The sequence below is a fragment of the Elephas maximus genome, chromosome 10 (assembly GCF_024166365.1).
Source record: "Elephas maximus indicus isolate mEleMax1 chromosome 10, mEleMax1 primary haplotype, whole genome shotgun sequence".
Classification (NCBI taxonomy): Eukaryota; Metazoa; Chordata; class Mammalia; order Proboscidea; family Elephantidae; genus Elephas; species Elephas maximus.
Window position 1 is genome coordinate 59,068,198 of NC_064828.1, and position 13,359 is coordinate 59,081,556.

A 13,359-nucleotide genomic window follows, 5' to 3' on the forward strand; every position below is an offset into this window, starting at 1 on the left:
CATGGAGACCTCATGCACGGAAGAATGAAACACTGCCCAGTCCAGTCCTGTGCGATCTCCAAGATTGGCTGCAAACTGGACCATTGTGATCCATAGGGTTTTCACTGGCCAATTTTTGGAAGATTGCCAGGCCTTTCTTCCTAGTCCATCTTAGTCTGGAAGTGCCACTGAAATCCATTCAGCATCATAACAACACCCAAGCCTCCACTGACAGGCAGTGACAGCACATGACACTGGCCAGGAAACAGACTTGGGACTCCCACTTGGAAGGTGAGACCTGAACTACCACTGCCCCCATCCTAACATTATTATCTTCTGAAAGTCCCTCCCCCTGAGTGTAGCCTGGAATTATCAATTCATTTCTAACAAATAGAAAAGGACATAAATTATGGGATGTCACTTCAGAGATTATATATATATTATATATATATATGCCTTGGCTGTGCGTTCTTTCTCAAGGATTGCTTGCTCTAGGTGAAATCTGCTGCTAAGTCGTAAGGCAGGACTATGGAGTGGTTAATATGGGAAAGTCTCTGTCCAACAGCCACCAAGAAACTGAGATCCTTAGTCCAGCAACATGTGAGGACTGATGCCTGCCAAAAACCATGTGTGTGAGCTTAGAAGTGTATCCTCCCCCAGTTGTCTTCAAATTAGATCACAAACTCAGCTGACAGCTTGACTGCACCCTCATGAAAGACCCTGAGTTACAGCCACCCAGTAAAGTCACACCCGTATTCTTGACCCAAAAAACTGAGATAATAACTGTTATTGTTTTAAGTCGTTAGATTTAGGGGAGTTTTGTTACATAACAATAGATAACTAGTACAACAAGTTTGACTCTTTGAATCTCATTTCTTAGTTTGATGATAGTTAATCACGCATATTTTATTATTAAACAATTATAACTTCCTCAGTGAAATTCTGTCTTTAGTCGCAGTTAAAATGACAAGAATTATGCACAGCTACCTATTAAGTACTAACTGCAATTATTTTATAGGCTGTTAGAAATCCAACAAATCATTTTTAATCTTGACTTAAAAAAGAATGAATTAAACATTTAAAGCAGTCTGTAAAACCTGTGACTATAAGTGCCACCCAAGTTTTCAGATGAATGCAGGTCTGAGAACAGTCAAAGATATAATGAAGCAGGTCATGTAGTCCTAACTGATTACTCAATGTCTGGTTCAGATATTTTTGCCTCAATTTTAGTAAGCAGCATTACTGTGCCCAGCTGAGAGGGAACCAAGTAACAGTCCCAACCCCCAACTTCAAACTTCCAACCATCTGGTAAAGCATAGAAATGCATGCCCTGATACTGCACAGGGACTCAAATGGTCAACGTGTTCCATGAAATAGAGAACTGTCCTCCCCATCTCCATCTCCAAATCATCAGAATAAAAGTAGTACAAAGTCAACTGGAAATCCCCTGCATGTAAAGAAGATAAGAATAAAAAATGTGAAGTCAAAAGTACATTAAAGTTATCTTGGGACCCAAATGTGTAAAAATTTTGAGAGAGAGTCAGTCTCATATGTAAGTCAAAGCATATTTAACTCCTTAGAATAAATCATAATATTAGCTGTGGCATTGTTTATTTAAAGATGAATCAAAAATATTTCAGGGACAATATATATTTGAAGAGGAAAGGAAAGTCTGTGAGATATGTTTAATCATATATATATATGATTGACTAAAAGGAAGAATTAGAGTTGAGCTAATTCTACTTTTGTAATAAGATAATACAGCCACAAAGCTCCTTGGAAGCAACAATGACGAGACTTTGTCTCACGTACTTTGGACATATTATCAGGAGGGACCAGTCCCTGGAGAAGGACATCATGCTTGGTAAAGTAGAGGGTCTTCGAAAAAAAAAAGAACCTCAATGAGATGGATTGACACAGCATCTGCAAAAATGGGCTCAAGCATAGCAACAATTGTGAGAATTGTGCAGGACTGAGCTGTGTTTCTTTTGTTGTACATAGGGTCGCCATGAGTTAGAACGGACTCGACAGCACCTAACAATAAGAGAGTAATCTCATGATATATAAGACGTTTGCTCATTGTGTAGATAATTATTTTCTTTTATATTTTATGCTACAGTGATGCCAAAACTACCCTCACAGCTTTCTGTTTTTCCAGTTTATATTCTGTTTCTCATTGATTCTACAACTCTCATAGATTTTTTTTCTAATCAAAGATCTTGTCATGCTTCATGTATCATGTCCATCAAGAGGAGAGTGATGCTTATTCTTACAATCTTATTAAAAAGATTACTTTGCTTAAGTAGTGCAGTAATTGGCATATATTTTGTGCCCAAAACAGAAGTGTTTTTATTAGTTTGTCATTTAATATCATCTTAACTGTCCGCATTTTAATTTCTCATAACTAGTGCCTTATTCGTTCCTGTGCTCATATCCACCTTCTGGAAACATCCTCTTGCATCCTTTGTCCTGAAGCACTGTCTTTCTGCTCACTTAGATACAGATCCGCAATTCCTTGTCCAAGTTCTGTGGGGCTAGATGTGTTCGCTATTCAGAATTTTGTCTTATTTTGGAAAGATAATATAGTGAATAAATTTTGTATTATGTGATATCTCTTGGCATATATTTTGTGCCTGAAACAGAAGTGTTTTTATTAGTTTATGTCATTTAATATCATCTTAACTGTCCACATTTTAATTTCTCATAACTACTGCCTTTTTTTTAAATTTTTTTTTTTTTACTGCCTTAATCCTTCCTGTGCTCATGCCTGCCCTTTGGAGACATCCTCTTGCATCCTTCGTCCTAAAGCACTGTCTTTCTCCTTACTTAGATACAGATCCACAATTCCTTGTCCAAGCTCTGTAGGGCTAGATGTGTTTTGCTATTCAGAATTTTGTCTTATTTTGGAAAGATAATATAGTGAATAAATTGTGTATTATGTTACATCTCTTGGAAAGATCTGGAGCAGGTTCCTATAATTAAACATATAAATATTTTTGTGGCAAAGGATATAAATGTTCATGTTAAGTAGGAAAAATAAAGATTATGAATTAGCTTATGTCAGCTCAGGTCATGTATTGTTAAAAAATGTAGATCAGGCCAGCATGTACTGCCAAATGGTTAATACGGTTACAGCAACAACAACAAACTCTTGGTGTTGGCAGTTTTTTTTTTTAGAATTTGGAGTTACACCTAAAGAATTGTGGGCCTACATGACCTCCCTCACCCCGCCCCCCGCCCCATCCTCCGAATTTTGCTTGGTCCACTCTCAGTGTTAACTGGTATTCTATCTGGCACAGCTGTGTGTTTATTCAATGAGTCGTCATTACAGGGTAAGACTTCTAAGAGCAAGGAGTGAGTTTTCATGTTTGTATCCTCTTCAGGACCTACGACAGTTCTTAAATCCTACAAAGTGTGTTTGACATTGTAAAACAAGAAAAAAATCACACCAATATTTAGAATGTGTGGATAGGTACTAAGAATTTTCTCTCCCAAATATGACAATAATTTTTAAAATCATCTTTAATATGCATTGAGTCATCATTCAAGCAATTTCTTTGGAAAGAAATAGTCTAAATTATACTGGTATCAATTGCACAAGATCTGTCTCATAAAAAATGTAGCTCACCTATCTAAGCTAGGATACCAGTGAGGGTAGATAATGCTCTAAGAACTTCAAATTCTAATCTAGATTCAAGATACTAGGAAAGAATGGTGGGAAGATTCTTAACATCTTATACTGTGGTGTGTACATAAATTTAAAAAGCCAACAATGCCATTCTGTGACTAAAATGGTTTCCATGCTGTTTGTAAACCTTTTTCTTCTTTTTTTTTTAAAAAAATATTTATTTTTAATTTTACTTATTTTGTTGTTCTTGTTGTGGAGAATATACACAGAAAAAACATAGCCAATTTCACAGTTTCTACATGTATAATTCAGTTACATTTATTATATTCTTTGAGTTGTGCAACCATTCTCACCCTCCTTTTCTGACTTGTTCCTCTCTTATTAACATAAACTTACTGCCCCCTAAAGTTCCTATCTAATCTTTCTACATGCTATTGACAATTTTCCCACATAGATAGTTCTTAAAAGAGCATAATGCTCAAGGCAGACATTTTCTGTTCCTCACATTGGAAGTTTAGTGTCATGGTTCATGGCACATTCCAGTTAATTGGCCTAATAACATGTTTAGTCCTTCTGTTCTAACTCTTAGTTTGTTGTGTAGCGCTTGGGGTCTTAAAAGCTTACAAGTGGCTACCTAAGGCACAAAATGGTCTCTATTCACCTGGAACAGCAGAGGAAGAAGGAGAGTCGTTAATATGAGGAGGATATAGTAAGTGTGGCTAATTGTGCCTCCATGAACAACTGCTGCCTTTGCCATGAGACCAGAAGAACTGGGTGCTGCCCAACTACTGTTACTGAACATTTTGATCAAGGATTCTAGAGGACTCCTAATCAAAAGGAGGAAAATGCAGCACAGAATTTCAAATTTCTTTGGACTGCAGACTTTGCAGAGCCTTGAAGTCTGCATGAACTCCTGAAACTATTGCCCTGAGATAACCTTTAAACCTTAAACCAAAATATTCCCTTAAGACTTCTTAAAACCAAATAGTGCTTTAACTTAACCAGTAAAAAATGTCTGCCTTGAACCTTTTTCTTCTTAGTTATGATTTCCTTTCGAAGGAACATTGTAATTCTTGCCATCTTACCTATATGTTGTCCATACATATGATAAAAGAAGCTGAAACAATACGCGGTGTTCGTGGGTCCATAAGGGTTTTTGGGAGCTATGCTGAAAACAGGGCTGAGAAGTCGAGCCTTTTCACCTTCCAGTCTGGGTCGAGATGTCTCAATGTACATATAAAAACCTTAAAAAAAAAGAAATGAAAATTAAGTTTGAACAGTATTATTAGGTAATATGAAATTTTAAGTCACTGAGAAGTTTTAGAGTTTTCGTAGGAAGTAAGGACTAATAGGGGAATTTGTATAGATAGGGTCGCTATGAGTCGGAATTGACTCGACGGCAACGGGTTTGGTTTTTGGTACTTCATTTATATGTTTATGTGCATACAAAATTAATGGTGGTTTCAATATAATCTAAAGAAGAAATGACGTACATAATTAAAGACACAGTTGTTAGAATATAAAAATGAATTGGAGGGGGGCCAAGATGGCGGACTAGGTGGACGCTACCGCGGATCCCTCTTGCAACAAAGACTCGGAAAAACAAGGGAATCGATCACATACATAACAATCTACGAACTCTGAACAACAAGCACAGACTTAGAGACGGAAAACGAACAAATACGGGCAGACAGCGACTGTTTTCAGAACTAGGAGCCAGCGCACCAGGCAGGTGACCTTCGGAGCTCGATCTGGGGCAGAGCCCAGGGGGGCAGACGGCACAGAAAGGGGGCCCACCCCTTCCCCCCCGAACCCATCCCGGGAGGAAGCCTAGCAGGTTGGCGCGGGCGGCGTAGGGGCGCAGCCGGAGGGAGAAGTACCCGGGAGGCAGTGACTGATCTGGGAGGGGGAGAACAGCGTCCCAGCTGGGGTGCTGTCCCGCCGGGAGTTAGGCGAGAAGCCGACGGGGCGCGAGCGGGGGGGGTCAACTATATTTCCCTAAAGTGACCCCAGGGCGGGGCCCACACGTTCGTGTGGGAGGACGCACACCCAGTCCTCGCGTGTGGCACGGCACACCAGAGGGAGAAATCCCCGGAAGTGTCTGGTCTCAAAACAGGGAAAGCAGCATCCCAGACGGGGAGCCATTCCGCTGGGATCTGGGCACGCGCGCGCACGCGCGGGCGGGGCATGAGCGCGGGGTCCATTTTTATTACCCTGAATTGACCCAGGGGGCGGGACCACCTGGTCGTGCGAGTGACGCCCTCCCAGTTTGCGCGAGAGGTGTGGCACACCGGAAGGAGAAGTCCCCGGGAGGAACTGATTGGTCCCGAAGTGCAGAAAGTAGCGTCCCAGACAGGGTGCCGTCTTGCCGGGGCTTGGGCGTGCGCATGAGCGGGGCGTGAGCGCGGAGTCCATTTTTATTGCCCTGAATTGACCCAGGGGGCGGGCCCACCTGGCCGGGCGGAGGAACTGATTGGTCCCGAAGTGCAGAAAGTAGCGTCCCAGACGGGGTGCCGTCCTGCCGGGGCTTGGGCGCGCGCACGAGCGGGGCGTGAGCGCGGAGTCCATTTTTATTGCCCTGAATTGACCCAGGGGGCGGGCCCACCTGGCCGTGCAGGTGACGCCAAACCAGTTCGCGCGAGAGGTGTGGCGCTCCGGAAGGAGAAGTCCCGGGGAGGAAGTGACTGGTTCCCGAACAGGGAAAGCAGCATCTCAACCCGGAAGTCATCCCGCTGGGATTTGGGCGCGCGCACAGTCGGGGCGTGACCGCGGGACCTAATTATAATCGCCTGAATAGACCCTGGGGGCGGGCCCACCCGTTCGTGCGGGAAACGCCCACCCAGTGCCCACGAGCGGTGCCGCGCACCGGAGGAAGTCCCCAGGAGGAAGTGACTGGTTTCCGAGCAAGGAAAGCAGTGTCCTAGCCAGGGACCCGTCCAGCCCGGATTTTGGCGAACGGGGGCGGAGCGTGAACGTGGTGTTCAGCTCTATATTCTGTGGTGCTACACTCCTAGCTCTCAGATCCCTCCCCCACCCTCCCCAGGCGACCCCATTAACACCCGAATACCCGGAGCCAGAGAGAGAATTCAGATAGGGATCTCACTGCATTTTTTTTTAGCTGACTACTTGGAAAATCTAGTTTCCCAGTGATGGCTCGGAGACAGCAGTCCATATCAAACCACATAAAGAAACAGACCATGACAGCTTCTCCAACCCCCCAAACAAAAGAATCAAAATCTTTCCCAAATGAAGATACACTCCTGGAATTATCAGATACAGAATATAAAAAACTAATTTACAGAATGCTTAAAGATATCACAAATGAAATTAGGATAAATGCAGAAAAAGCCAAGGAACACACTGATAAAACTGTTGAAGAACTCAAAAAGATTATTCAAGAACATAGTGGAAAAATTAACAAGTTGCAAGAATCCATAGAGAGACAGCATGTAGAAATCCAAAAGATTAACAATAAAATTACAAAATTTGACAACGCAATAGAAAGTCAGAGGAGCAGACTCGAGCAATTAGAATGTACACTGGGACTTCTGGAGGACCAGGGAAACAACACTAACATAGCTGAAAAAAAATCAGATAAAAGAATTAAAAAAAATGAAGAAACCCTAAGAATCATGTGGGACTCTATCAAGAAGGATAACTTGCGAGTAATTGGAGTCCCAGAACAGGGAGGGGGGACAGAAAACACAGAGAAAATAGTTGAAGAACTCCTGACACAAAACTTCCCTGACATCATGAAAGAAGAAAGGATATCTATCCAAGATGCTCATCGAACCCCATTTAAGATTGATCCAAAAAGAAAAACACCAAGACATATCATCATCAAACTTGCCAAAACCAAAGACAAACAAAATTTTAAAAGCAGCCAGGGAGAAAAGAAAGGTTTCCTTCAAGGGAGAATCAATAAGAATAAGTTCAGACTACTCAGCAGAAACCATGCAGGCAAGAAGGGAATGGGACGACATATACAGAGCACTAAACGAGAAAAACTGCCAACCAAGGATCATATATCCAGCAAAACTCTCTCTGAAATATGAAGGAGAAATTAAGATATTTACAGATAAACACAAGTTTAGAGAATTTGCAAAAACTAAACCAAGACTGAAAGAAATGCTAAAGGAGATTGTTTGGCCGGATGACCAATAATATCAGGTACCAGCACAATACAAGGTCACAAAACAGAACGTCCTGATATCAACGCAACTCAAACAGGGAAAGCACAAAAACAAACAAATTAAGACTAATTCTAAAAAATAAATAAATAAACAAAATAATACACACAACAGGAAATCATGGAAATCAATAGATAAACGATCACAATAATCAAAAAGAGGGACTAAATATAGGAGGCATTGAACTGCCAGATGGAGAGTGATACAAGGGGAAATAGAAGGATACAAGTTAGGTTTTTACTTAGAAAAATAGGGGTAAATAAAAAGGTAACCACAAAAAGGAATATCAATTCCATAACTCAAGAAAAAAGCCAAGAAAAACGTAACGACTCAATAAACACAAAGTTAAACATTATGAAAATGAGGATCTCACAAGCTACTAAGAAAAACGTCTCAGCACAAAAAAGCATGTGGAAAAATGAAATGGCCAACAACACACATGAAAAGGCATCAAAATGACAGCACTAAAAACTTACTTATCTATAATTACGCTGAATGTAAATGGACTAAATGCACCAATAAAGAGACAGAGAGTCACGGACTGGATAAAAAAACACGATCCATCTATATGCTGCCTACAAGAGACACACCTTAGACTTAGAGACACAAACAAACTAAAACTCAAAGGATGGAAAAAAATATATCAAGCAAACAATAAGCAAAAAAGAAGAGGAGTAGCAATATTAATTTCTGACAAAATAGACTATAGACTTAAATCCGCCACAAAAGATAAAGAAGGACACTATATAATGATAAAAGGGACAATTGATCAGGAAGACACAACCATATTAAATATTTACGCACCTAATGACAGGGCTGCAAGATACATAAATCAAATTTTAACAGAATTGAAAAGTGAGATAGACACCTCCACATATATAGTAGGAGACTTCAACACACCACTTTCGGAGAAGGACAGGACATCCAGTAAGAAGCTCAATAGAGACACGGAAGACCTACTTACAACAATCAACCAACTTGACCTCATTGACTTATACAGAACTCTCCACCCAACTGCTACAAAATATACTTTTTTTTCTAGCGCACATGGAACATTCTCTAGAATAGACCACATATTAGGGCATAAAACAAATCTTTGCAGAATCCAAAACATCAAAATATTACAAAGCATCTTCTCAGACCACAAGGCAATGAAGCTAGAAATCAATAACAGAAAAACTAGGGAAAAGAAATCAAATACTTGGAAAATGAACAATACCCTCCTGAAAAAAGACTGGGTTATAGAAGACATCAAGGAGGGAATAAGGAAATTCATAGAAAGCAACGAGAATGAAAATACTTCCTATCAAAACCTCTGGGACACAGCAAAAGCAGTGCTCAGAGGCCAATTTATATCGATAAATGCACACATACAAAAAGAAGAAAGAGCCAAAATCAGAGAACTGTCCCGACAACTTGAGCAAATAGAAAGTGAGCAACAAAAGAATCCATCAGGCACCCGAAGAAAACAAATAATAAAAATTAGAGCTGAACTAAATGAATTAGAGAACAGAAAAACAATTGAAAGAATTAACAAAGCCAAAAGCTGGTTCTTTGAAAAAATTAACAAAATTGATAAACCATTGGCTAGACTGACTAAAGAAAAACAGGAAAGGAAACAAATAACCCGAATAAGAAACGAGAAGGACCACATCACAACAGAACCAAATGAAATCAAAAGAATCATATCAGATTACTACATAAAATTGTACTCTAACAAATTTGAAAACCTAGAAGAAATGGATAAATTCTTGGAACAATACTACTTACCTAAACTAACACATTCAGAAGTAGAACAACTAAATAGACCCATAACAAAAAAAGAGATTGAAACGGTAATCAAAAAACTCCCAACAAAAAAAAGTCCTGGCCCAGATGGCTTCACTGCAGAGTTCTACCAAACCTTCAGAGAAGACTTAACACCATTACTATTGAAGGTATTTCAAAGTATAGAAAAAGACGGAATACTACCCAACTCATTCTATGAAGCTACCATCTCCCTGATACCAAAACCAGGTAAAGACATTACAAAAAAAGAAAATTTTAGACCTATATCCCTCATGAACATAGATGCAAAAATCCTTAATAAAATTCTAGCCAATAGAATCCAACAACACATCAAAAAAATAATTCACCCTGATCAAGTGGGATTTATACCAGGTATGCAAGGCTGGTTTAATATCAGAAAAACCATTAATGTAATCCATCACATAAATAAAACAAAAGACAAAAACCACATGATCTTATCAATTGATGCAGAAAAGGCATTTGACAAAGTCCAACACCCATTTATGATAAAAACTCTCACCAAAATAGGAATTGAAGGAAAATTCCTCAACATAATAAAGGGCATATATGCAAAGCCAACGGCCAATATCACTCTAAATGGAGAGAACCTGAAAGCATTTCCCTTGAGAACGGGAACCAGACAAGGATGCCCTTTATCACCGCTCTTATTCAACATCGTGCTAGAAGTCCTAGCCAGGGCAATTAGGCTAGACAAAGAAATAAAGGGTATCCAGATTGGTAAGGAGGAAGTAAAGCTATCACTATTTGCAGATGACATGATCGTATACATGGAAAACCCTAAGAAATCCTCCAGAAAACTACTGAAACTAATAGAAGAGTTTGGAAGAGTCTCAGGATATAAAATAAACATACAAAAATCACTTGGATTCCTCTACATCAACAAAAAGAACACCGAAGAGGAAATAACCAAATCAATACCATTCACAGTAGCCCCCAAGAAGATAAAATACTTAGGAATAAATCTTACCAAGGATGTAAAAAAAGACCTATACAAAGAAAACTATAAAACTCTGCTACAAGAAATTCAAAAGGACACACTTAAATGGAAAAGCATACCCTGCTCATGGATCGGAAGACTTAACATAGTAAAAATGTCTATTCTACCAAAAGCCATTTATACATACAACGCACTTCCAATCCAAATACCAATGTCATACTTTAAGGGAATAGAGAAACAAATCACTAATTTCATATGGAAAGGAAAGAACCCCCGGATAAGCAAAACATTACTGAAAAAGAAGAAGAAAGTGGGAGGCCTCACCCTACCTGATTTCAGAACCTATTATATAGCTACAGTAGTCAAAACAGCCTGGTACTGGTACAACAACAGGCACATAGACCAATGGAACAGAATTGAGAATCCAGATATAAATCCATCCACGTATGAGCAGCTGATATTTGACAAAGGACCAGTGTCAGTCAATTGGGGAAATAATAGTCTTTTTAACAAATGGTGCTGGCATACCTGGATATCCATTTGTAAAAGAATGAAACAGGACCCATACCTCACACCATGCACAAAAACTAACTCTAAGTGGATCAAAGACCTAAACATAAAGACTAAAACGATAAAAATCATGGAAGAAAAAATAGGATCTACCCTAGGAGCCCTAATACAGGGCATAAACAGAATACAAAACATTACCAAAAATGATGAAGAGAATCCAGATAACTGGGAGCTCCTAAAAATCAAACACCTATGCTCATCTAAAGACTTCACCAAAAGAGTAAAAAGACCACCTACAGACTGGGAAAGAATATTCAGCTATGACATCTCAGACCAGCGCCTGATCTCTAAAATCTACATGATTCTGTCAAAACTCAACCACAAAAAGACAAACAACCCAATCAAGAAGTGGGCAAAGGATATGAACACACATTTCACTAAAGAAGATATTCAGGCAGCCAACAGATACATGAGAAAATGCTCTCGATCATTAGTCATTAGAGAAATGCAAATTAAAACTATGATGAGATTCCATCTGACACCAACTAGACTGGCATTAATTCAAAAAACACAAAATAATAAATGTTGGAGAGGCTGCGGAGAGACTGGAACTCTCATACACTGCTGGTGGGATTGTAAAATGGTACAACCACTTTGGAAATCCATCTGGCGTTATCTTAAACAGTTAGAAATAGAACTACCATACAACCCAGAAATCCCACTCCTCGGAATATACCCTAAAAATACAAGACCCTTCACACAAACAGATATATGCACACCCATGTTTATTGCAGCTCTGTTTACAATAGCAAAAAGCTGGAAGCAACCAAGATGTCCATCAACGGACGAATGGGTAAATAAATTGTGGTATATTCACACAATGGAATACTACGCATCGATAAAGAACAGTGACGAATCTCTGAAACATTTCATAACATGGAGGAATCTGGAAGGCATTATGCTGAGCGAAATGAGTCAGTTGCAAAAGGACAAATATTGTATAAGACCACTATTATAAGATCTTGAGAAATAGAAAAAACGGAAAAGAACACATACTTTTGTGGTTACAAAGGGGGGAGGGAGGGAGGGAGGGAGGGAGGGAGGGAGAGGGCTTTTTATTGATCCATCTGTAGATGGGAACTGCTTTGGGTGAAGGGAAAGACAACACTCAAAACAAGGAAGGTCAGCCTAATTGGACAGGATTAAAAGTAAAGAGGTTTCCGAGATAAAATGAAAGCTTCAAAGGATAGCGAAGCAGGGGCTGGGGTCTGGGGAACTTGGTTTGAGAGGACTTCTAAATCAATGGGCAAAACAATTCTATTATGAAAACACTCTGCATCCCACTTTGAATTGTGGCACCTGGGGTCCTAAATGCCAACAAGCAGCCATCTAAAATACATTAATTGGTCTCAACTCACCGGGAGCAAAGGCAAAGGAAGAACACCAAGGTCACACGACAACTAAGAACCCAAGAGACAGAAAGGGCCACTTGAACCAGAGACCTACAATATCCTGAGACCAGAAGAACTAGTTGGTGCCCGGCCACAATCGATGTCTGCCCTGTCAGGGAACACAACAGACAACTCCTGAGGGAGCAGGAGACCAATGGGATGCAGACCCCAAATTCTCATTAAAAGACCACACCTAATGGTATGATTGCGACTAGAGGAATCCCAGAGACAATGCTCCCCAGAACTTCTGATGGCACAGGACAGGAACCATCCCCGAAGACAAATCATCAGGCATGAAAAGGACTGGTCAGTGGGGGGGAGAGAGATACTGATGAAGAGTGAGCTAATTAAATCAGGTGGACACGGGAGAGTGTGTTGGCTACTCTTGACTGGAGGGGGGATGGGAAGATAGAGAGAGAGGGAAGAAGGTAAAATTGGCACGAAACGAGAGACTGTAAGGGCTGACTCAATAGGGGGAGAGCAAGTGGAAGAAGGGAGTAAGATGTATGTAAACCTACATGTGACAGACTGATTGGAATGGTAAATGTTCACTTGAAGCTTAATAAAAATTTAAAAAAAAAAAAAAAAAGATAAGTGTTAATTCATCAGGAAGATATAATAATATACATGTATCATCTTATAGAAGAACGCCAAAATGCATGAATCAAGGACTGTCAGGATTGAAGGGAGAAATAGTCCATTCAACAGTAATAGTTGCAGACTCTAATACCCCACTTTCAATAATGAATATAACAACTAGACAGAAGAACAACAAATAAATGAAAGACTTAAATAACTTTCAACCAACTAGTCCTAAAAGACATCTGCAGAAAACTCCCCCACGAAGCAGTTAAA

At 39.9% G+C, this 13,359-nt stretch overlaps 1 protein-coding gene across 1 annotated transcript in view; it reads right to left on the reverse strand.

The window, feature by feature from the left end:
- MDGA2 (MAM domain containing glycosylphosphatidylinositol anchor 2) overlaps nt 1–13,359 on the reverse strand; it is a 943,396-nt gene that overhangs the window by 19,465 nt on the left and 910,572 nt on the right. Inside the window, exon 14 of the mRNA XM_049897699.1 lies at nt 4,693–4,851. Coding sequence (XP_049753656.1) covers nt 4,693–4,851 — 159 coding nt within the window. The remainder of the gene's footprint in view (nt 1–4,692; nt 4,852–13,359) is intronic.